The following is a 25,368-nucleotide window of genomic DNA, read 5'->3' as shown; positions in this document are numbered from 1 at the left end:
CATAAACAGTCAACTCCAGATGACCAAAGACCTGAATAAGAATAAAAAATACAAAACTAATAGAAAACGTAGGGCAGCACTGTAAGATGTTATAGATAACGATACTGTGGCTAGGAGCCCCAAACAAAGGCAAAAACAGACCTGTGCAATTTATCAAACTAAAAAACTTTTGAGAAAAATATGTAAGCTGTGTAGAATATAATATCCAATGTACAAGGAGCCACATAGAAGAAACCTAATTAATTTCTGCATCTTAGAACTTGGGAGGTGACGCAGGAAGATGAGAAGTGAGGTCATCTCCAGCTATGCAGGGAGTTTGAGACCAGCTTAGACTACATGAGGCTATCTAAAACAGATGTAGAGACAACGGAAGAACAGAGAGCAGGAGATTGAAATAGAGCTTGAAAGAAGCAATACAAATAGCCACAGATGCACTGGGCATGCGTTAGGCCTGTATGTAATTCTAGCACTTCACAAAGCTTAGGTAAGGGCATCGTGAGTTCAAGGCTAGTCTGGCCTATAAGGCAAGGCTCTGTCTCAAGCAACCAAAAAAACAAAAAAACCACAAAGCCTGGCAACAAAAATGACCAAAGTATTTAAAATGCTCGGTACCATTCGATCATTGGGGATGTTGATCATAGGGGATGATGCCAGAAGAAAGCCCTGAGGACACAGGTACGTAGTGTGGCATTACTGCAGATACTGTGGCGGCTCCTTAAAGACCAAGGCAGCCTTGTATATCAAGCACTTTACCTGGGAAACTATCTGGATGGCCTGGTTTATTATTACTTACTTAGGTTTTTCAAGGCAAGATTTCTCTGTGTGGCCCTGGCTGTTCTGGAACTTCCTCATAGCACAGGCTGGCCTTGAACTCAGAGATCTAACTGCCTCTATTTTCCAAGTGCTGGCATGCACCATCACACCTGGCTTCCTGATTTTTTATTATTACTGTTAGTACTATTATTTACATGTATGTATTTATTGTGCTGAGGTGAGGGGTTTGTGCATGGGAGTGTGGTGGAAGACACTTGTGGAAGTAGGGTTGTCTCCTTCCACCTTCACATGCATTCTTGGGGGTCAAACTCTACCACTGAACCATCTTGCCAACCCTACAGTTTATGATGAGAAGACTTGGCAGTTTTCCATACACATTGAAGGACAAGGAAATACATCACTCCCCTAATTTTGGAGCTAAACATTGTGTATATGGAATTATCGGGTAGACCCTCATAAGCGTGCAGTTATGTATGTGTTAAAAGTACAGAAGTCCCAAAGGGGTTGAAACCGACCTCGTGTGGACTGGGAGAGTGGTCATTGCTTTCTCATCCACGGCCTTGTGCTTGTAGCTGGGGCTGGATAGCGCACTGTGGTGGCCACTGTCTTGTCGTTGTCTGCGGATGGTGATGTGCAGCTTTCTAGCTGGGAGATGACCTGGGAAGACTGAGGAAGTGAGGCAGAAAGAAGCAGCTGCTGCATCCTTGCTTGGGTGAGGGAAAACGGGGTGGGCCCACCGCTGAGCTGGCGAGATGACTCAGTGCTGTTTAACATGCTAGAAGGTGCCTGAGCTTGACCTGGGAACTGGGTGGTGACAGAGGCTGCAGTGGGCTAATTGGTCCCTGTGCCACTAGCCCTTCCTCTGGTAGTCCAGAAGCAGTTCTGAGCTGTCCTAGTGGCTGGACTGTTTCCCCGTAGGTGTTTCCAGCTCCACCCAACCACAGCCCAGGAAACTGCTCTGGGTACTGTGCTGAGTGAGTTACCAGTTCTCCTTCGTGGCCAAGCCCTGCCAGCCTGTCCTGTCCTGAGAAGTCAAACAATGGTTCTTAAAGAAGAAGGGGAGGATGGTGAGTCCCAGCCCCAGATTGGACCCAGGTGCCCGAGGTGGCTGGGGTGGAATTCTGGGGATCTCTTTGGACCCGGGCACAGTCGGAGTATAGTTTTTATCCTGTTCCTTTCAGAAGATCTTTGAGCTGCAGTGTGCTGAGTAAATAAGATTCTAGGGTGTGTGTGTGTGTGTGTGTGTGTGTGTGTGTGTGTGTGTGTGTGTGTGTGAAGGCAAGAGAGTGAATAAATACAAGATTCTAACGATAATCACCCAGGCTTCTCCCAACCTCGGCTTTCCCTTGAGCTCTGTGTGAAACAGTAGATGTTCTTGGTAGCATGCAGCCTTCTGCTTGTTGACTATCTGAGGAGCAGATGGGCCACAGCTCTCAGAACTGTGTACCACAGTGAAGCTGGGCTGGGAAATAAAGACACCCACTGGGTTATGCAGACTAGGTTCGGCATCAACAGTTCTTGCTTTTCTTAAATGAAGTGTAGGCAAAGTAGAGGCTTCCTCTTTCTCGGCTGGGTGAAGACGAAGTCTCCTGGCCTCTGTTGCACTTCCCTCAACTGCCCTCCCACAGGTCGGGGAACAGTGGAGCTGTGATCAGGAGACTCTGGGCAGTCTCCTGCTGTGCCTGGCTTGGCTGCACTGCAGTGTTTCAGCCCTGAGGCAACAAAGGGCAAGTGTCTGTCCAGCTGCAGCCAGTGTGGGTACAAGAGTAAACCTAGGAGATGAGGCCATGCGTCAGAGGACATCTGGCTGTCCCTTTCACTTCCCTCTCCTGGCTTACTGAGCACACACTTGGCTAGAGAGCTCACCCTGGGCAAATCCCCTGAGTGAGAAGGCTGTGCCATCTGTGTTGTAGTACCTTTGCCTTCAAAGAGGGGAATGATAATAGAGGCTGCCACTATGCTGGGGTGAGCTGCCTATTGGGAGCTTTTGTTTCTGAAGGACGAGTCCACATTAGCTCAGGTATTGAGCTCCAAGGGGAACAGTTTTGAGTACAGAGGAGGACACAGAATAAAATGTTAGACTAATCAGAGTGAGACTGCATGGCCAGGCCAGTAGTGCCACATCTTCATGGTTACTGGCTGCTAGTTCCCCATCCAGCTACACACCCAGGTAGGAAGTGTGGTATAGGAGTCATTTGCCCAGAGTGTGGGTACATACCTAAATCCAGGGCTGGGGTGATAGGCCCGGGGTAGGGCCTTCAGTCAGAGCTTTAGGGCTTGAGGGATCAGCTCAGCTCTGCTTTGAATGAACAACACTGAAGGCCACTGCCTCAATTCCCAGCCCCTCCTAGTGCTTCCTACTTGTGACAAGGGAAGGAGCCTTTCGGCCACTGCTAACAAAGATTCTTAAGATGTAGCCACAGAGCAGGGTGGCATTGAGGGTGGTGTAAGGGGAAGGAAAGGAACAGGTGGAGTTTCCTGTGCATAGTCCCAGAGGTCTCCAAGGAGGGCAGTGGGTGCTTCTCATGAAGCCACCTCCCCCAGAATCGCTGTCCCAAGCTGTGCCTGCTCAGTGACGAGGACTTTGGTCAGATGTTCAGAAGGCAGGGCCTTCCGGTACACACGTCAGCCTTGCCCCTTTCACCTTCTTTTAAAACATTGTCTGTCTGTGTGCATGAATGTTTTGCCTGCATGTATGTACATGCACCACATGTGTGCCTGGTATCCTGGGATGACAGAAGAGGGTATTGGATCCCCTAGAGCTGGAATTATAAATGGTCATGAGTCACCATGAGTGCTGGGGGTCAAACTAAGTCCTCTGCTAGAGCAGCAAGTGTCTAAACTGCTGAGCTATCTCCAGCCCTTTACCTCCTTTCTTGCCTGTATCAATCCGTTGCTCTCCAGCACTGCTTGTTTATTTGCCTATGTGAGAATTACTAATATAATTAACTGGGCACTGTTTTCTTAAGTGCCATAGGCTTGCTTCTAGATTAGCTATTTGAGCTGATCTGTTTATATGTAGTCCCATTAATTTGCCACTGAGCCTTCCCTTTAGGATGGAATCAAGACTCCTTAATGTGAGCCCATATTCCTCCCCTCCACGGGATGCAGTAAGGGCGCTCCCTGGGGCTCTCTGGTCTCACTGTGCCCCAGGCCTTGACTTTTGGTGAGCCCACCATCCTTAAGGCTTTTTACCTCATTGGGAGTCATTGCCCTGCCTCTCCATTTGGGAGTTGTCATTAAGTCCTGGATCCAGCTGGCCCCTCTGCAGCATCTCAGCATGTCCTTGGCATGCACAGATGCTGTGCCAGGTTGCTGCTGCCACAGGCTTGCCCGCCTCTCCCCTCTGGCAAGGCTGGGTCTGGAGCTATTTAAGTCCCAGCTCCAAGCACAGGCTGCGCCTGTGGCAGATGCTCAGCAAATGCTCAGATAAGTGAATCTGTAGGCTTCAATAGGAGAGTAAACTGCTAAGGACCGGTCAGGGACCAGGAGTGTGAACCTGGCTGTGGGCGTTGGACCTGTGCCTCATTCATGAACTCTGAGGAGCAGTTTACCAGCAGGGAGCAGTTCAGTCCTGAGCTGTCAAGTTTTTTTTTTTTTTTTTTTAAGTTTCAAAAATATCTGAAGCTATAAAAGGTACTCCAAGGGTATATAAAATCGTATTTATAGGAAAGCACACCAAGTAGAGTTGCATATAGCATCTCCCCAGTGGAACACTAGGCTAAACAGTTCACCTTAATGTTAACGTGGCCTCTGTCCTGGCCCTGCTCAGTTGCTTGCTGCATCTCCGGTGACCTGTTTCCTGGCTTTGGACAAGCAACTTGCTATGTGTTATAAGGAAGACTTCAGGTGCTGGTGCTGTGGACAAATACCTCAGATACTTCTCAGAGTGGCATGTGCGTCCATCTGATGGAACATGTTTGACTTTGTACAAAGCACGCATCAAAGCGTGAAGCTCATGCCAACCATCTACAGTGGCAGTGTTGAAGGGCTTTGCTGTGGTTTGAGCTTCACAGACCTCCCTGCTGAGCACAGCAGGGTCGACAGCACACAGCAGCCATGCACATTTTTCTTCTTAGTGAAGACACCAGTAGAAGCAAGGCCTCCGACCCTGTCTCTGAAGACAGTCAGCCTGGCCCACTGCCTGAGGCTGTCTGCCACCTGCCACCCTTCTTTGGGTGGGGTATGAAAGCCAGGCTAGCTGCAGATGCCCAGGACCCACAGGCCAGTTAGAAAGGAGACTTGGGAGGCAGAGAGTGGAATTAGATTCTAAGAGTCCAGAATTGTGGGAAGAAAGGCAGGCTTGGGTCTGGGGTATCAGGAGCCCTGTTAGCTTGCAGAGTGGTCAGCAAGGACGAAGCTGAAAACTGCAGACGAGTGATCAGGGTAGCTTGGAGGCAGTATGTATGCTCCAGTGTTCAGCCAATGTTCACATGGTTCACAAAACTTGCTGAAATGGGGAGGGAGGCTGCGTACAATTTGCTGTTGGCTACATCAGAAAAGGAGAGTTAGACCTGGAGATATCTGGGCATTTCCACCTTTCATTTTCCCTCTGGACCATGCCAATCTTCCAAAGGCACCTTTACTGAACACAGTGTTCTGGTGTCTGCTCTCCCATCTGTTTCCGGCTCAGCTCTGCTTTCCTCTTAGAATGACTCTAGTGAATGTTGCTTCTGCCCGACTGCCGGGGTCTGCAGCCTCCAGGAGTTTGTGTGATTCCAGCACAGAGCCAGGAATCAGTAGCAGCTTTACAGTCAGTTGTCTGGATCCAGGAAGAGCCTTTGCAGCTACCCAGCCAATCCCTGCTCAGCTCTACAACAGCCATTGCCACGCCCCTAGCCCTAAGAGCGGGTCTCTAATCATTGAGCACCTCACAGCCTAAGTTAACCTAAGCTGGCCTGCTGCTGCTGCTGCTGCTGCGACCCTCTCCTGGCCGTGGAGGTGGTTATCAGCTACCTCTTTGTTTCTCTGCCTATGTATGGCAGGGAGTTATGGGGGCAGGAAATCAAGTCCTGCTACCCTGCAGGTGGGCTGGTGTGGAATGACCCACCCAGCACATTCCTTCCTTTCCTGGGAAAACAAGGAAGTCATATTTTGCCTTAGCCCTGTTTTCTTCACACTTTACAGAGGACTCATGGAAGCTCAACTTACAACCTCAGAGAGAGCTGTAAGTTTCTCTCCAGAGTCAGTGGCTGCTCTGACCCCCTTCTTCTTGGTGCTTGAGCCTGTTTCTCTTTCTTCCTCTGAATCAGGATTCTAAGCAGTGTGTCCATATGAAAAGCCACCGGTGCCACCACAGCAGTGTCACCAAGCAGGAGTTTCCCTAATCATGAACAGTGCTCAAGAATGTCTCTAACACAGAAGAAGGGCTCAGACTCTGGGCAAACGAGCTGGTGGCGTTTCTGCATTTTTTCCTGAGAAACCCCAGCAGGGAAGATTGCATTTCCTGTGGATCCAACTTATAGAGCAGTAGGAAGGGAGGAGTTGTAGCATGCCCCTTCCCCATGAGCCCCTTTAAATGGTGGCTGCTGATGGTGGGAGCCTCACATGTGTACACCAAGCACACACAGTGCATAAGGAGGAATGTGACAGCGCTGCCTGGTGCCATCGTGTCTCCCTGCTGGCCTCTACAGAGCACCTCACTCTCTAGTCACCATGTTCAGTACCAAAAGACTTTCAATTTTTACAATTTTGATGCTGTAGCCATTGGGAGAATTTTTACACACAAATTAAGAATCCAAATTTTCTTCAAGAAGCAGACTCAGATTTTCTGATGGAAAGACCTGTGTTTGACATGGTAGAGAAAGCTTCTGGGAGCGTGTGTGGGAAGGCAAGCCGTTGGTGCTTTTGTTCCCACTTGTAGGGTAATTGAGCTTGAGCGGTCCTTTTGTGTTTGGTTTATTGTGCTCCTACTTGAATCTGCCTTTTATATCTACCTTGGGTCTCAGAGCCACAAGACCTTGCTTCTTCCTGTCCCTCCATCCCCCATCCCAGTTCTCTTGGGCCTCTCTTGCTACATGCAGTTCCTTTCCTGCCAAGCTGCCTCCTCTGCATTGTGCAGGAGGTAGGGCCCATCTAAGAGTTGCCTGAGACCTTTGCTGAGTAGGGTAGAGGTAGAACATGCCCCCTTCACTCACCTCTACCCTGCAGTAGAAGCCAGAGGCCTGGGCCTCTGTGGGTAGCCCCAGTCTTGGCCTACTGTGAAACAGCAGTGACTGCCACAGGGCCAGAAGTTGAACTGCTCTGGACTCCACCCAGTGGCTTCAGTTGTTCCTGGGCTCTTTTCAGATTTCAGTGTTGCCACTGGGACTAAGGACAACTCTACGGAGTGGCTGTCTGGCACTCTACTGGGATGTACTACTTAGTTTTTGTCACCTTGACACAAGCTAGCTCATCAGGGAATAAAGAACCTCAACTGAGAAAGACTGGCTGATAGGCAAGTCTGTGGGACATTTTCTTGATTAATGATAGATGGTGGGAGGGCCCATGAGGGTGGTGCCATCCCTGCACATGTGGCTCTGGGGTATATAAGAAAGTAAACTCTGCACCCCTGGCAGCAAACTAGTAAGCACCATTTCCTCCATGGCCTGTGCATCCTGCCTTAAGTTCCTGATGGGCTTCCCTTCAAGATAGACTATAAACTACAGGTTGAAATAAACCTCTTTCTCCCTGAGTTACTTTTGCTCATGGTGTTTATCACAGCAATAGAAACCTAACTAAGACACGTGAGGTAGAAAAAGCCCCTCTCAGCTTTCAGACCCTTATTGAGCAAGAATAGATGGCAGTTGGTGGCTTCTTTGAAAAAGCCTCTCCAAGCCTGGAAAGATGGCTCAGCTGTTAGGAGCACTGACTGCTCTTCCAGAGGTCCTGAGTTCAATTCCCAGCAACCACATGGTGGCTCACAACTACCTTGGATCTGACGCCCTCTTTTGGTGTGTCTGAAGACAGCTACAGTGTACTCATGCATATAAAACAAATAAACCTAAAAAACAGAAGAAAAGAACAAGCACCTCATTGTTTCTGTTTTACTAAAGCATTACAAGGCATTTTATGTATAAAGAATTTCAGAATCTCCAGTACCAGGAGATGAGGGTCATGACTGGGTAGAGACTTTGTGTCCCTTGTGGCTCTGTAGTGCCTTGTGTGTAGAGAGAGCCTGAGGGTTCCACCGTGGTATTTAGATCTGTGCCTTCCCGTCAGAAGTTACCACATAAATCAAGATGGCACCCATTCACCTTGCACTTTTTTTTTTTTTTTTTTTTTTTTTTGGAGGCCATCCAAGCTATTTACATCCAAGCTAAGTTCCTCCCCTCCAATGTTTATTAGGTATAAAGAGGGAGAAGCTACTTACAAACCTGACCCCTGACCCTGGGTGATGGCTGCTGCTAAGCCCAGAGCTCACTCTTGTCCAAGGCTTCTCTGCTCCAGCAGACCGTGTGCCTGACAGGAGAGAGGGATGGGGTTAGCAGGTGAGTTTGGAGTGTTAGTATTCACTTCACTGGAGTTTTAACATCAGTCCCTGTCCTCCACTCCTCAAACTGGAAGGCCTGCAGGCCCTTCCCGTAGGCACCTCCTTGCTGCTTTTTCTTTTCTAGAGTGTTTCTCTCTTTATCTCAGCTCAGCAACAGTGGAACCAACTGTTTGAGTCAGAGTCAAAGACACCAGCTCCACTTCATCTTGCCCTCCAGACTTTTCCCATTTGGGCCACTCTTCTGCCTTTGTTCTCCCCTCCCAGCTGGGGCATTCCTTCCTTCCTGGTGACTCCTACAGCTCAAAATCAATCTTGGCTCTTGTGTAGACTCAGTTTAGACGAATGTGTGCCACTGTTGTCTGTCGTCCGGCCCATCGCCCTTCCTAGTGCACTGTGTACTGTCTGTTCTTACTGTAAGAGAAGTGGCGATGGCTGAGCTGTTTGAGGGTGGAACCCATCTCATCAGCTCTGTGTCTTTCAGGGTCACGCATAGGTCTCTGATTGATGTGTTGAATTATTAGTCTAAGAAAGGAATTTCTAAAAACTTCCATTTTCTCTGTTGGAATTCCTGTTCTGCAAGCAGGTTTTTCCCCTTTGGTTTTTTCCTGACCACCATGTCTTCATAAACTTGGTTGTACATTGATTTGTTTTAGCATCTTTTTTTCTTTAGGTATGGGAGGGACTTGGTTTGCAGCCTTTCTCCCTAACTTCTGGTCTGCTGGTTCCCTGTACTTTACTGTTTATGCCTAGAGTTGTGTTCACACAGGCTTTTGCTACCAGCTTCCTTTCACATGGGTTTCAGCTGAAGGTGACCAGTTCATGTGCAGACGATCCACTCAGCATGCACATTGTAAGTGGCCACATCTGGGAGACTCATGGCCAACATTGCACATTATGTGTATGATCGCTAGGGTATGTGGAAGGGATACATAGGTCAGGGTTCACCTGCCAGGGTCTTTCAGTCTCTTGAGTGTGTGTATACGTAAGAGTCAGCACTGTCACAGCGTGGCAGCCATCTTCCAGTAACTCACCAAAATAGAACACAGAGAGATAGAGAAAGAGAGAGAGGAGAAAGGCACTCAGTATACGCTCTCTAGGCCTTCTGGGAAACATGGCATTGTTCCTTTGGCCACATACATTCGAATCTACAAGAAGGGTGATATTGTAGACATTAAGGGAAGGGACGCTGTTCAAAAAGGAATGCCCCGTAAGTGTTACTACAGCAAAATAGGAAGAGTCCACAGTGTCGCCCAGCGTGCCATGGGCATTGTAAACAAGCGAGTTGCCCAGCATGCCATGGGCATTGTAAACAAGCGAGTCGAAGGCAAGATTCTGGCTAAGAGGATCAGTGTGTGGATTGAGCGCATCACACACTCAAAGGCAGAGGCAGCTTCCTGAGGCGGGTGAAGGAGAGCGATCAGAAGGAAAAGGAAGCCAAGGAGAAGGGCCTCTGGGTCCAGCTGAAGTGCCAACCTGCGCCACAGAGAGGAGCCTGAGCTGCCAGAGCCCATTCCATATGAACTCATGGCCTGATGTACAGAAAGAAATAAAGGACCTGGACAGGAAAAAAAAAAGATTCCGCACTGTCACCTCAACAAGAAGGATGTCACCCTTAGGACTATGACAAGAACTCCAGATATGTTCAGTGTGAGGTACCACCTGAAGGTGAACGTGTGAGAGACTACCTTGTGTGATACACACAGACCTGCAAACACTGAGCTGAGCTGCTAATATACATGGACTAGCAAGGAGGTGGCTCAGGTAATCAGGGAGTCTCCAGGAAGAAGTGGACACCACAGTGTGGGGATGAGCCTCCAAACAAGGAAACCAGGAAGCCTGTACCCATCAGATGTGGCAGAGCAGAAAGGGTAGAGTCTACAGACATGAAGAGGCAGGGAGACAGGAGACCGATTAATGCATCCAGCAGGATTCTCTGCACTCATTTCATTGAAAACTTGAAGGTTTTTGCAGCTTAAGGCAGGAATTTTGTAAGTGATTTTTTTTTTTTTCGTTTTTCGAGACAGGGTTTCTCTGTATAGCCCTGGCTGTCCTGGAACTCCCTTTGTAGACCAGGCTGTCTTGGAACTCACTCTGTAGACCAGACTGTCCTGGAACTCAGAAATCCGCCTGCTTCTGCCTCCCAAGTGCTGGGACTAAAGGCGTGCGCCACCACTGCCCGGCATGATTTTAGGATTCTTTTAAACAAGTACTACCTTCTTGTCACTAGCTGGACATGTTGTCATGCTGTTTTTAGAAGACATGGGCTGGAATGGCGAGCACGGTGTGTGAGTGCAGTCTGGAGACACTGCCATGATGATGAGGGTGTCTGTCAACATTCTGACCACATTCTCCAGCTGGGCTGGACCCTGAAACTGGAGATCACAGGTAGAGGACACCTGTGAAGAGAAGGGTGACCTCAACGGTGGTTCCCTAATGCAATGGGCTACAACGAAGAGAGGCCTGGGCTGGGGATCCCCTTTGTCATGTATCTGGAGTCATGGTTAGTAAGCAGGGTTGTTTCAGGGACTCTCGGTGATGTCTAGAGCCATTTTGGTAGTCACATCTGCTGAGAGAGGCTGGCTGTGGCACCCAGTGGGAAGAAGGTGCCTGCTCTTGCTCTTGGTTTCAGTCTCCTCCGGTTGCACCCCAGAAGCGCACAGGATGCGTCCCCAGCACTGCCACAGCTGTCACTCAGAAAGAGGAGCTCTGGCTTAGTTCAGCAACACATTCTCTGCTTTCTCTCCTTGCTCATGTGGTGCTTGTCTAAAGAGCCACCTCTTCCTTTCATAGCCTCAAGCAGTGCTGCTTGGTGTGTCAGCACTCAGTCACTTTGTAGCCCTTCGATATCAGACCTGGGCCTGTGGGATCTATGTCCTGGGTCCTGGGATCCCAGTTAGCTTGCCTGATAGGTATCCTTGTAGCTCATGCAGTCCTTGAAGAATCAGAGACACTGCTTCTGCCTAGGATGTAGCTGTGTCTCTGGTCACTAGCCATCTTGCACAGTCACCTCCAGAAGTTGTCTGCCCAGCCCTGCCCTGCTACCCAGAGCACTTAGCAAGCATGGTTCACCTCTGGTGAAGAACACCTGGGTACCAGCATACATGCACAACAGAAGATTAAAAAGACTGCAGTATCCCATGAGGAGGCGGAGAGAGGAGATTCTCTGGGGGTGGGTCTTGTAGGATGCTGCCTCCCAAGACCCTCCCAGACGGTGTGTATGGGAGAGCAGGCTGGTTGACATAGGGCTGGCACAGGGACTGAGGTTATGCCGACGCAGGTAATATGTTTGACCCCTGATCTAGTCTCTAGTTTGAGAAGACATCTTAAGTAAGGGTTACCCTCTTCCTGGAGAGAGCAACCATCCAGCTTTGCTTCTAAGGGGAAGAAGAAAGCAAGCACAGCCTATGAGCAAATGCTAGCAATGCCTCCCCTCCCCCAGGAGGCCAGGAAGAGGGTAGTAGGAGGGGCGGTGTGATTACATTCATGGAAATGAGCCTGCTAGGAGAGGAGCGGCGCACACCGAGTGTCAGCTGCTGCTGCAGCTCCGTGCATCGTCCCCATCCCCGCGGCTGGGCCAGCCTTCCCCACCAGGCTCTGCTCACTCCCGCCCGCTGTTTGGCCATTCGGCTTTTGTCTCCTCTGGACGCCTCCTCCCCTGCCCTTGTGTGCTGGCACACAAATGCTGTCCTGGCTCCAGCTCTCCCTGCACCCAGAGCTGGGAGAGCTCCGGGGAGCCTGGGCCTGTGGGATTGCTGTACAGATCCACCATGGCCTCTGACGTGGAGAACTGCGGATCAGCTGAGGCTTTGATGTTGCTGCCCAGAGCTTGACAGGACACTGGGGCCACAGGAGAGGGGACACGCCGGCCGCCGGTAAGAGCCTGGTGGATGGCGCATGGAGCGGGACTGCAGCCCCCCCTTGTTCTGCCTAGATGCAGCCTCTCCCACCCTGCACCCCAGATCCTGCAGCAGGCAGCAGGAGCTGACATGCTCCGCTGAGTCTGCATATCTGTCCTTGGGTTTCCAGCCTTTGCTCTGTCCTCTCAGGGATTTTCCACAGTGCTTCTGGATAGGTACCCAGGCATTTGTTGTTTCTTCTTGTCCTGAGACTGAAGAGCAAGCCAATAACCAATTCCCAGTTCTGGCTTTGGCTAGGTTAAAAATAGGGTAGCAGAAAGCCAAGGGCAGATTTACAGCCAGGCTCTCCCCTCTAAATCTGCCGACCACTGGGGTTTCTGCTGACTCTGGGCCTTTGGACCTTCCTGGTCAGGGGCAGCTAGCACCAAGGTTCTAGCAGTACACACAAAGACGAGCAAGGTCCTTTCCAGGTGCTAGACAGAAGGAAGGTTTAAGTGTGCAGAAAAATTCAATGTATGTAAAGAGTTGTTGTGCAAAGGATCTTTAGGAAGGAGATAAAGTGATAGAGAAGTGACTTCTGAAACCCCCCTCTCTGCTTCTGTTTGGGATGCAAGGGGGTGTGGTGGCCCAGCTGTGCAGTGTGCCAGTGACTGCAGCTGGCAGGCACCAGAATGGCACTGCTTCACCCAAAAGACTCAGTGTCCTCTGACCCCCAGAGGAGGGTGAGCTGAATGACCAGGGTTTCTGGCATAGGGAACTCTCCACCGACCCAAGAGCTAAGGCCCCAGTGCTGTCTCTCACGAGGGGTCCCAGCTTTGTCCTGCATAGAGAATGCTGGGAGCTTGGTGCTGAGGAGAAGCTGCTGTGCCTCCTGGCTGTGTCGCTCGCCCTGCCAGGTGTTCAGAAAGGGTAAGGGTCTCTCAGCTGTGAGGACAGTCCCTGCTTGTTTTAATAAAACCAGATGAAATTTGATGACTCAGTTCCTCTTACTGTGCTGAACTTTGACCTCATTTCTCTTTACTGGGCTGCTTAAATTGTAGCAAACTCAGCTTTGAGTTCTAGAATTTGTTCAATAAATTGTGTTGATTCTTTCCTCTAAATGATAGTAAAATACGTTCTTGAAGCTTTTAAAGTCACACTCGTGTGTACATGTGAGGAAACGGGGTGGGGGTGGGGCAAGGAAAAGTCAGTGAGGTCCTGGCTGGTCCTGGGCATCCTCCCCACCCCCTCCTGTCCCTGGGCAGGTGTTCATCAGAGGACCTGTCCCTGTGCCTTGAGAACAGGAGCAGTCTTCCCTCCGAATCCAAGGTCTTTAATGGATTTACTTGTAGCAGAGGCCTGGCCTGGGCGGATTTGTCTGGAAGAATGTAAACTAGAGTATATAAATCTCCACTTTGGCAGTTTGCCCACCACATCTGTGTGGAGGATCACTCGTGCTTGCTGCATGAGAATCTATCAGGCTTTCGTCCAGTGAGTTTGTGGATTTCTTTAAAACTCTTATGCTGCAGGAGGGTGGTGAGACAAAGTACTTTTTCAAGGGCCAGATCATAGTAAAAAGGACCTGAAGTGGAATCAAGAGGTTAGAATATTGCCAGTAAATTTTCTGTTTATTTTTAATTATGGCAAAATCCACATAACATAAAACTTACTATCTTCGCCATTTGCACCATTTGAAGTATACTACCGTTAAAGGTGTCGAACATATTTAAATAGTGATATCTCTCTCTCTCTCTCTCTCTCTCTCTCTCTCTCTCTCTCTCTCAGTGTGACCCAAGAACCCTTGAGTAAGGGGAACTCCACAGTGTTCATCCTGTCACTGGCCATTTCACTGAGCATCTAGAGGGTTCATCCAGGGCTGTAGTGGCATCAAAACCTCCTTCTTCATAAACCCCTGTCAGTGTATGAGATTCTAGGAAGGACTTCGAAGGCTTTGACTCAATAGGAAGGAAGTGGTATTGGTTCTCCAAAGGTGACAGATTCTGTAATGGTGTGCTGGGAATGTGGCATACTGCTGGCGGCAAGCTTGTCACTAGGTCTCTGACTGTGGCCACACCCCTTCCTGTGTCCACCTTCCCTCATCCTGGATTCTGATTGCTATCCTGAAGACTGGAAACAACTTCTGGCTTGGTGTGTGGCCTGAAGCGTCAAGCTTTGGGTTTTTCATCCTTTGCTCTTATCTGAAAGATACTTGGAAGGGAGGTTGCATCCTTAGGCCTTCTGAATGACTCAGTCCCATCGCTTGTGAATGGAGAGCTCTAAGTGAGGGAAAACACTCTCCTAGCCAGTGAAGCAGCGATCAGTAAGAACTTGGTCCTGCCTTTGAATCTACAGTTGCTTGCTTCTATGCCAGCCTCTCCTGTCCTGACACCCTTCCCTACAGTTTCTGACTTAACACAAGGTGCAAGCCCTGGGGCTCTCACTTTCCCCTCTATAATATAAGAGCCATGCTCCACTTCAGAGTGTTCTTTCTGGAAGCAGCCTGCCGGCTTATTGTTCATAGAGGGGCATACGCTGATGAGATAGCTTACCCAGGGTTCCACAGCTGGTAAGCATGGACTGTAGGTGATTGTAACCCAGCATCCCTGGCCAGTCCCAGGTGGGTACAGTATCTCATAGACATGGCCCCCATTAACATGCACTCCTAAAGTTGTTCATGGCCCCCAGGTCTCCTCTGGGACTGCTGCACATCTGTTCGGAGGCAGCAGTGGCTATAGGGTGGGTGAGCATCTGTGCTGGGTAGGCAGGAGAGGAGGAGAGTGAGCTGGATCTGCAGGTGAAGGGATGTGGCTCAGGACACTGAGCAAGCTGCCTGTCTCCTTTCCTACGTGTGAGGAACAGGGGAAGTTCCATCTTACAGAGAGGTAACAGCCGCTGCGCAACGGTGTGGCTGCAAACACCCAAGTTCTTTCTAATAGTTTAAAGTTTTTCAAAGTGTAAGTACTGGGATTTCCTGGAAGACAATCAGGAAGTTGTAATACAGGTCCCTGGAGGGGACAGACCCTGGCCTTGTTGCTAAGGTTACATTGGGCAGGTTCACAGTTGATGGGTTGGTGCCTGGCACTGTGGCCTTCAGGGCTCTTCACACTGTCTCTGTGCTCTTGGAACAAGGACAGTCAGTGTCCTCTCAGACTGCTCTGAGAGGGAAGCTTGGCTTCATCTTACCTCCTCTGCAATTCTGGGCTGTGCTAGGTTTACCTGAGGTGAGCCAGAGGTGGGGAAAAGGGTGGAAGGAGAGAGAGGAAATATCCACATGCATGCTCAGTGTTCAGGAAACTGTCCAGGTCCAGGGTAGGAAAGGGTGTCTTTGGTTTTTCAAGACAGGGTTTCTCTGTGTAGCCCTGGCTGTCTTGGAACTCACTCTGTAGACCAGGCTGGCCTCGAACTCAGAAGTCCACCTGCCTCTGCCTCCCGGGTGCTGGGATTAAAGGCGTGCACCACCACGCCCGGTTCAGGAAAGGGTGTCTTAACAGGAGGGCTGTGTTTATAGATGTGGAGGAGCCCTTAGGCCTGCCTGGAGCTCTCCCCATGGTGGTTGCACTTTGTATGTTTACCTGCTTCACAGGGAGGAGAAGATGCACTTGTCACTCTTAAATACCCACTGTAGTGCTGCATTAAACATAGACCCTCATCACTGAGAGGCTGGAGCTAGGGGGATATTGGTTAATAGTTAAGGTAGGAAAACAACAAGGCTGGCAGTGTATTCTCAAGCCAGGCAGGGCTGGTTTTTTGTTTGTTTGTTTGTTTGTTTGTTTGGTGGGGGGAGGGAGCAAGATGACCTTAGAAAGCAAGAAGGTCATCTGAGTTCCAAAGCATGGCTGGACCCCTCTGGTTCACAGCGTGCACTAGGGTTGGGTGAATGCCATGCATTTGAGCAGTGGCTGCTGAATAGAACCTGATGTCACAGGGGTTGTGTCTGCAATGGGACCTCAGGGCAGCTGTCATGGGACAGAGCAGGGGCTGCAGGCTTTAGACTGCTGCCTGCCATCCTGTGCACATTTTCTGCTCCTTGGCTTGAGAAGAAGGCACCGTCCCTTTAAGACAGTCCTCCTTTGTATGTGCTGGCTGGGCCATGTTTCAGCTCTAGGTTTCTGCCTACAGTGAAATCTGCAAGCGACATTTAAGTAAATAAATGAAAGCTTCCCTTGTGTGGCTTCTGTATTTATAACTGGGCACAATGGCCCCTTGTTGTTTGGCCACTTTAATCCCCTTCGTTAAATTGGAACCTGGGAAAGGATGGTGAGGAGACCAGTGCTGGGCTGTCCCTGCTGCCTGCCGGCTGGACGCCTTATGCATTAACCTTAGAGCATGGGTTCCTGCCCTCCGGCATAGGCACCGTGCAGCAGAAGGGCTCCTCTCACCTGGCTCCATTGTGCTCAGACTCACTAGACAACCTGCTGCCCTGCTCCGTGGCCTTTCTTTTAGAGAAAGGGGTTTAGCTGCCTCCTGGCACAGAAGCGTGGCTGTAGCACGTGGCAGTGGGGGAGGGGGAGTTGTTTGTTGTTCTGCCATCTGGCCTGTCAGAGAATGTTCTTGTGCAGTTTAGCCCTGGTTGTCCACTGGGTTTGATAGCCTTCTGAGCTGGTGCCCTCTAGGTCCAGTAGACCAGGTTACCCAGTGCCGAGTCCTTCTGTCTCTTTTTCCCATCGTGGCTCTGCTATTCATAGTATCTGTGTCATCAGCCCAGTCTGAGGAGCCTTCCCATCTCCAGCACCCTGGCGGTCATTTAGGTTCTTTGGATTAAATGAAGCAGCTATCAAGGTTTGTTTTTTCTCTGCCACAAAGGCTTTCACTAAAGATTTGGTGCTGCGTTTGGTAAGGCTTGGTGTTATGTTGGTTGAGTTTCTGTAGAGGAAAGTACTCATTAAAATGTTAGATTTCCCTCATCATAGAGCAAAATTTCAGGAGAATAAAAAGAGATTGAGATGGTTTTGGGGTCTCCTAAATTCTTAATTCTTCTTTGAACCAAAATAGAAAAAGTGTTGATTTTAGGTTAAGTATTTCAAAAGTAACTTAGAGATCATATAGTTAGTGTCAAGAGACTGGATCGAAATAAATGACAACAAATGTCACGGTATTTTTGTGTGTGTGTTTTATTTTTAACATCTTTATTAAAGCTGCAAACTGGCTAGAAGCCATGTGTGTCTGGCTGCAAGGACGCAGAGGCCTTTTCCCTGGAGGCCCTGGGTTAGTGTGTCAGACATGTGACACGTGAATATTCATGGTAACCCCATCACTCCATTCCCGGACCTGCTCCCCAAGACAGTCACAGCCGTGAGCTCCTCAGTGTGGCGCCTGGGTCTTCAGTGGCTGCCTACTGTGTCAGAGCCAGGAAGGAACCGCTGCCTTCCTCGGTAATGGACAGAGACTTCAGCTTGCCTCCTCTTCTGCTGAGGGGTTGGCTATGCCTTTTAGTTCTTTTGTTTTTACCTTGCAAGTCCTGTGATCGTGTCTACACTGTGGACTTCTCCCTGGGCTGTTCTCAGGCCCTGGCTTCCTTTGACCTGCCTCTGCAGTGGGGACCTTGCCTATTGGGTGACCCCATCCTGACTCCTCTATGATACTATTATCACCCATAACTGTTCTTCATCCTTGGTGAGCATTTTATGCTATGCAAGCAGGCTGATTCTGAAAGCCAACAAGCCTCAAGTGGTTCAGGTCAGGACTGCAAACAGTGAGTGAGCTGCACAGTGCACTGTACCCAGGCCTCTCACTCACTGCCTCCCAGGAGTTCTTTGAGATGAGATGTGTTTGTTTGTTTGTTTGTTCATTTTGCAAGAACTTGCCATTTTGTTAAGAGAAGGTGAAGTGGTGCCTTCCCATTTTCACAGTTCCCAGTGTCCCCAAGAGAGTCTTGCTGGCCTCAAGCTCAGGCTGCCCCTGCCTCGGCCTCAAGAGTGTTGGGATTATAGAGTGTGTTGCACACCCTATTCTTTTACTTGCAGTCTTTGTTCTTTGGGGTACCCTTCCTATAGTCCACAGTTTGCATGTTCCACATGCTCTCTGCCCCACCCCAGCTAGTTGTTTGCCATCCTCACGCTCCTGAGTTGGCCCTGTCCCCTATCCTAGAGTGCTCCTCTTGAAGTCACTTTAAAACATGTGGCCAGAAGACTGGTTCTCTGCTACTTGGCCATCTGGTGACTCTGACTTGTTCCCCACTTGTCTGGGGTCATTTTCATTTAGAATCTTGAAGGCCTTCACAGTGGTCACTGGAGAGTGTGGAGCTCCTCAACTGTGGCTGATGAACCCCTGACCCCCAACCCCTGTCATGCAGAGGTCTTTGCTTCTGTTGACTTCTCTGTAGGATTATAATTTTCACTGTGCGATGAGCTGATGGCTGCTCAAGTTCAGGTCTTTGTCTGCTGTCCCTTTTACTGCTCATTTTGTCCTCTAGTCCTTTTTGTGTGTTTATTTTACATGTTTGTGTGTTTAGCCTACATATATGTCAGTGTGCCGTATGCATAGTTAACAAAAGGTTGTAATCTAGCATGTGGGTACTGGGAACCAAACCTGGGTGCCTTGGAAGATCATCTTCACCTCCAAGGCATCTCTCCAGCCCTAGTCCTTTTTTGACATTTTGTATTTAGATAGGAGAATTGAAGGGGTGGAGGTTAATTTCCAAGAGTGTGATTTTTTTTTCTGTAAACCCCCCCCCCCAAGGGTCTAAGTCTTGTGAAGAGCAGTTTTTCTTGTTTTTCTTTGCTCTCTAGTATCTGTTTGCTGCAGGGTGTGTTTGTTTGGGTCTTACTCTTTTCCCTGTAGGTGTCAGTGTGAAAGAGAAGCTTGATGGGCAAGCAGAAGGCTCTGAGCTGGCAGGACGTCCCCAAGGGTTCCCATGCCGCCTGGGTCAGCTCCTCACTAGGTAGCTTGCTCACCGATGCTAGTCCACTCTCATTTCCTTGCTTAGGGATAAGTATATGTTCTCATTCTCCAGTACACAGAACCCAGTGGCTAGGCTGCAGAGATCCAGTGGCACCCAAGGGTCCCAAGAAGGCCTGTGCTCTCGTCAGCTCCTCCTGCTTCCCACTTTCTCTGTCTCTTCAGTGGTAAAGGTCAACAGTCTGAAGACAAGGCTGTTGTTTGTGTTTCCATCAGCTTTGTAGTACGGCCCTGGAATCTCGTCTTCTCTCTGCTCTGCTCAAATGAGATTCATTGATGATCTGATTAACCAGCCCTGTAAGCATCAGATCAAAATTTGATATCCTCAGCTATTTTTAAAGTGAACTTCTGCCTCCAAGTCTCAAAGCCATGCCATGTCAAAATGAGTGTGCTTTCTGGATCCTCAGTGTGTGTCCATCTGTGCTGTAAACAGAGGCACATTCCTCCTCTGTGGGTCGTTCTAGTGTGCCACCAGTGTCAGGTGTGAATGCCGCCCTGCCCCGCCCCGCCCCGCCCCGCCCCGCCCCGCCGAGGGAGGGCTCAGTGTCAAACCTTGATTCAAGAACAGAAGAAAGTTGCCTGTCCTTGTTGAGGATGTTGGTGGCCTACACCGTCCTGTGCAGGGAGGGACAGGAGCCAACACTGCCCACTAAACACCAGGCACAGTTTAGGCACCTCAGTTATAACCATTGCCCACCGTTACCTGCAGCCAAACTACTAAATGGAAAATTCCAGAAATGAACAATTCATAAGCCTTCACTTACATGCCACCTGAGTAACAGGATTAATTCTGTCCTGCTCTACCCTTCTCTGTCTGTGACCCGTTACAACGCTGTAACGCTAACAAAATCTTAACACATTTTGCTGCTGTTCTTCAGGCTGCCAAAGGTTTGGCTATGGTGTACAATTGTGCCTGGGCCAGACAGAAAAGTCATCTAATGTGCGTATAGAGACAGCCATTCTATCTGTGGGTCTAGAACTCTGCAGGGGTTCTTGGAATATGTCCCCTAAGATAAGGGGACACACTTCTGTTCCACTTTCTCCTCATGACGTTGGACAGCATGTGGCTGAGTGGGGTATTGTAGTGAGTATGTCTAGAGTCGTGGGGACTTGGGACCTGCAGGGGGATGGGGACTGGAGTCATGGGGACAGGGACACTTTGCTGATTCTAGTGTTTGTTATTCCTGTGGCCACTTGCTTCTGACAGAGTGCTCAAATAAGAAGACGGTCATGTGGGCCTGTGGCAGTGTTTGTGATAAGCATGGTTTGATGGTGAGAGCACACTATGAACATTCAAACCAAGCTGAAAAGACTCTCAATCCCAGCTCCTAGACTTAATGCTGCTTTCAGTTTGCTGTGTGTCTTTCTAGATTTTCTTCTCTGTATGCGAGGAATTCTCACTCACTTGTCTCCAAATGGCACAGAGGTACTCATGTTGCTTTGCAGCTCACCGGAGACAGCTCCTGAGGATGTAGTTCCACTTTGACCAGCAGGGAGCTGAGGCCTGTCCTTGCCCAGCTGGAAGGCAGGAGAATGGTGGGGCGGATGGTGACTAGGCCTGTCACTCTCCTCATCTGTGGTGGTTCACCTGGTGGCATCTCCCTCCTGTTCTCTGTTTGTGGCTGTCCTTGCTCAGCTGGTCTAAGAGCTGCAGGTCCTGCCGCCCGCTCTTCATAACCCTGCCCGAGTGGTTCCCAGCAGGCCATCATTTCCAAATCGGCTTCTGGCTTCTTTTGGTCACCTTTTACTTGTGAGTCTTTAGGATTTTGTTATTTTGTGGGAGGAATGCTTTTGTGACATTTCTGTCTTTGCAGTCCCCAGTGACCTGACTGCAGAAGAGCGTCAAGAACTGGAGAACATCCGGCGGAGGAAGCAGGAGCTGCTGGCTGACATCCAGGTTGGAGGGCGCTTTGGAAGCTGACTAACAGGAATGCTTGGGGTGTGGCTGAGTGCCTGTGTTACAGGGTGCGCTTATAGCTAGTGCTTGCCACAGCGCTGACCAGAGTACAGGCATTAGTGGTTCCTTTTGGTTTCCCAGAAAGTAGAGGCTCAGAACCACTCTCCCTACTGCCGTTTATCAGAGCTAAAGTGACTCTGAACTAAGCTTTCCCAGCTGACACACCACAGAAGGCAGCCTCAGGTTTGCTGGTACCTTCTGTAGGTCCTGACTCCACTACCTTCCAGCTGAGGGCATGGGATACGGCTCTAGTTTGTTTGTTTGTTTGTTTGCTTTGATTGTTAACTTCTGTTCTTCTGGTCATGGGATGGAACAACAGCACCTTCACAAGTTCCTGTGAGGCCGGACGCATGTTTGCAGGGCATGTCCCTAGAGACCAGACTATCTCTTCAAGTTTCTTTTCATAGCTGCAGGCTCTCTTGGGAGGAAGGAGCCATGCAGTGGGTTATTCTCACTTAGAGCAGTTGGATGTTGCTCTTCTAAAACCCTGTGTAAGATTCAAGGCAGAGAAAAGCATGGTCCAAACCTCACGGGACAGTAAAAGGACAAGCAGACTTGCCATTGGCGAGCTGGAATCATTCCGATCCCTGATTCTCTGGTAACTGTTAGGAACGTGGAGAAACTTTTACCCCATCCTCTCTGCCTGCACATCAGAAGAAGGCACCAGACCTCACTGTAGATGGTTGTGAGCCACCATGTGGTTGCTGGGAATTGAACTCAGGACCTTTGGAAGAGCAGCCAGTGCTCTTAACCTCTGAGCCATCTCTCCAGCCCCCACGACTACACCTTTTTAATACAGTACAAGTACAAAAAAAACAAAAACAAACCAAAACAAACAAACAAACAAAAACAAACCTTCTTCCCTAGCCCAGGAGCTGTGGGCCAAGTAGCTAACTCCACCTTGGAGGTTCACTGTCTGGGGGCCTAGTAGGTGTCCTGGAGTAGACATACTCTTCTTGCTGACCTGGTAGGTTTGTGCCTGTTTAGTTGTTCTCTTCTGTTCTGGGGTTGGCTTGGAGGGAGTTGTGTGAAGGGCTTTAGAAGTATCACTCTTGTCTGCAGCTCTCCTTCTGGTAACTCCTTCTGTTTACAGAGGCTAAAGGAAGAGATAGCAGAAGTTGCTAATGAAATTGAAAGCCTGGGATCCACAGAGGAAAGGTGAGTTTTTCTTGCGGCTGGGTAGGCCTCCTGGGGCTAGCTCCCAGTGCACCCATCCTAGCATCCTAGCTTCCCCACATGCCCTGGCACATTCAAGCAAGCTTTCTGCCTTATAGTCCCAGCAGGCACACGAACACCTTCCTGTCCTGCCTCTGAGCCCTCACTGCAAGGATCTGGACATAGGAAACTTTTTTTGAGACATAGTCTTTCTACATATCTCTGGCTGTCCTGGAACTCACTATATAGAACAGGCTGACCTTGAGCACAGAGATCCACCAGCCTCTGCCTCCCGAGTGCTGGGATTAAAGGTATGCACCAACATGCTGACCAATAGGAAACCTTTTATGAGTACAAAACTGAGCCAGAAAGTTCAAAGACACCAGAAAAATCTTAAGTCAGTGGTTCTCAGCCTTTGGGCCATGACCTCTTTGGGGGTCAAAAGACTTTTTCACAAGGGTCCCATATCAGATATCCTGCATGTCAGATATTTACAATTTATAACAGTAGCAAAATCACAGTTATGAAGAGGCAACAATACAGTTTTACGGCTGGGGTCACGGCAACATGAGGAACTTCATTGAAGGGCCGCAGCAGTAGGGAGGTTGAGGCCCACTGGCCCAAGTGCCCAGCAGTCTCGGGGATTATTGTATTCTCCTCTATGCTGTCCACTCTGTATACATTTTAAAAATTTCTATCTTACTTTTATTCAGTGGAAAAGCTTAGTGAGCACTGCTAATGTGATTTCCCAAGGCTGGTGTGCCCACCTATGTCTGCCGCAGTGTCAGCCAAGGCTGGTGTGCCCACCTATGTCTGCCGCAGTGTCAACCAAGGCTGGTGTGCCCACCTATGTCTGCCGCAGTGTCAACCAAGGCTGGTGTGCTCACCTATGTCTGGTGCAGTGTCAACCAAGGCTGGTGTGCCCACCTATGTCTGCCGCAGTGTCAGCCAAGGCTGGTGTGCCCACCTATGTCTGGTGCAGTGTCAACCAAGGCTGGTGTGCCCACCTATGTCTGGTGCAGTGTCAACCAAGGCTGGTGTGCCCACCTATGTCTGGTGCAGTGTCAGCCAAGGCTGGTGTGCCCACCTATGTCTGGTGCAGTGTCAGCCAAGGCTGGTGTGCCCACCTACGTCTGCCGCAGTGTCAACCAAGGCTGGTGTGCCCACCTATGTCTGGTGCAGTGTCAACCAAGGCTGGTGTGCCCACCTATGTCTGGTGCAGTGTCAACCAAGGCTGGTGTGCCCACCTATGTCTGGTGCAGTGTCAACCAAGGCTGGTGTGCCCACCTATGTCTGGTGCAGTGTCAAATTCATTTGTTCCTCCTTATGCTCGAGGGAGAAGAATGTAGAAACCATCCCAGTGTAAAATGATAAGACGTCAGTGACTTTGGAGGGAATTCCTAGGTCTTTTCTAACTGCCTCCCTTGATAAATGATCTGCGTTCAGTTCCCTGTGTCTGTGTTTGTCTAAGCCTAAGCCTCCCTGTCTGGCTTCATAAGGCCCTTTGGTTTGTTATTTTAAACTTGTGTGAGCAGTGCCATTAGGGATGAAGGGGCTACATCCTCCACAGAGAGCAGCCAGTTAGACACTGCCAGCCTCTGGTTGTCATTTAGAGTTACAGCTTTCTCACTTTCTATTAATTTTTTTTTAGACTTTAAAATTTTATGTATATGAATGCTTTGCCTACAAGTGCGTCTGTGCACTGAATGAATGTCTGGAGTCCATGCAAGTTCGTCTGTGTACTTACTGTGCCCATGGACGTCAAAAGAGCGCACCAGATCCTTTGGAACTAACTCTGGATGGTGTGAGCCAGAGGGTCAGGTGTTCCTAACTGCTGAGCCATCCCTGCAGCTCCTTGCCTTCTGTCTAAAAGAAACATGGAAATCAATAGTTTGAGGTCATCTAGATTTAAAACCTCTGCTCTTAGAAAAGATAACAGGCCAGGCATGGTTGTGCACACCTTTAATTCCAGCACTTACAAGGCAGAGGCAGGTGAATCTCTGTGAGTTTGAGGCCAGCCTGGTCTACACAGAGAGTTCCAGGACAGCCAGAGCTACATAGCTATACCGCATCTCAAACAACAACAACAATAATAACAAACCCATAATAAAATAAAGCAAACAAAAAAGGCTAGGGATGTGATTCAGTCCAGTAATTCCCAGAATATGTGAGGCCCCAGATTCAGCACCCAGCAGCAGCCCTCCCTCCATGACAAGTAGGTAACTGCTGAACGAATAGGCACAACACAGAGTAGGAGAAAATAGCTGCAATGTGTATCTGAGAAAGACCTTGTCCAGAATAGGCTGCAGAACATGGAGACAGCTCACATACATGGACAGAAATGCTGAGCAGACCCTTCATGCAAGAGGCGGCGTTCCCTGTGAGTGTGAACAATGTAAACCTAGTGTGCATGCAGCCTCACATACCCAGGCTAGAACCAAAGGCTGCTGGGACCTAGTGCTGAGCATGTGTCAGCATGCAAGAAAACACTTGTCAGGTCTTTAAGACATTAGATATGTGTCCAGGGCTGGTACTCAGCACACAGGCATTTACTCAGGAGAATGGAAATATGTCCACAAAAACCTTTACCAAGGGTATTTACAGCATTCTTTTTTTTTGTTTTTGTTTTTGTTTTTGTTTTTTCGAGACAGGGTTTCTCTGTGTAGCTCTGGCTGTCCTGGAACTCACTCTGTAGACCAGGCTTGCCACGAACTCAGAAATCCACCTGTCTCTGCCCCCCAAGTGCTGGGATTAAAGGCGTGCGCCACCACCACCCAGCTATTTACAGCATTCTTACTAAAATCGACTGATCTAGAACTTGCACAACTGTCCAGCAATAAGTGAATGGTAAGGAGGCTGGAACAGTTGACCATTATTCAGTAGTGTCAGAGGAGCACACTGATCCAGTGCAGTAGCATGTGCAGGCCCTACAAACATAGAATAGAGAAGACCACATGGACATACTTCTGTCATGAAGCTCTGAGACATACCATCAGGAATAGCAGTGCCTGCTGACAGGTTTCAGACAGAGACCTGACCAGAACCTAGCAGTGGGATGGGAACACCAGGCCTCGTCTGAGTGGTAGGTCCCAGGGCATGCATACGTGTCAGAACTGCGATTGCGGCACTTAGGGTGCGAACATCACACTGAGTGAAAATTATCCCTGCATTAAAAAGCAAATCAGTGCTCCTTTCCTGGCTCTAAGTGGATTGTTGTATTTTAAGAATTAATTTTATTTATTTATTTATGGCAGGCACACATACCACAGCACAACATG

At 49.3% G+C, this 25,368-nt stretch overlaps 1 protein-coding gene across 12 annotated transcripts in view; it reads left to right on the top strand.

Annotated features, from left to right (window-relative positions):
* Cyth1 (cytohesin 1) overlaps positions 1 to 25,368 on the top strand; it is an 84,447-nt gene that overhangs the window by 34,127 nt on the left and 24,952 nt on the right. For 5 of the 12 annotated variants that reach the window (XR_003949350.1, NM_001112699.2, NM_011180.4 and 2 more), the window contains exons 2-3: positions 20,793 to 20,875; positions 22,029 to 22,093. Coding sequence is in view for 6 of the 12 variants with exons in the window: in NM_001112699.2 (NP_001106169.1) it covers positions 20,793 to 20,875; positions 22,029 to 22,093 (148 nt within the window). In the remaining 6 variants the exon portion in view is untranslated. Of the gene's footprint in view, positions 1 to 1,702; positions 1,842 to 11,759; positions 12,118 to 20,792; positions 20,876 to 22,028; positions 22,094 to 25,368 lie in introns of those variants that run through there. The other 7 variants (NR_166155.1, NM_001378886.1, NM_001378888.1 and 4 more) reach the window with 4 other exon arrangements.

The sequence above is a fragment of the Mus musculus genome, chromosome 11 (assembly GCF_000001635.26).
Source record: "Mus musculus strain C57BL/6J chromosome 11, GRCm38.p6 C57BL/6J".
In the NCBI taxonomy this organism is placed as follows: Eukaryota; Metazoa; Chordata; class Mammalia; order Rodentia; family Muridae; genus Mus; species Mus musculus.
This window is presented reverse-complemented; position numbering and strand designations above follow the sequence as displayed.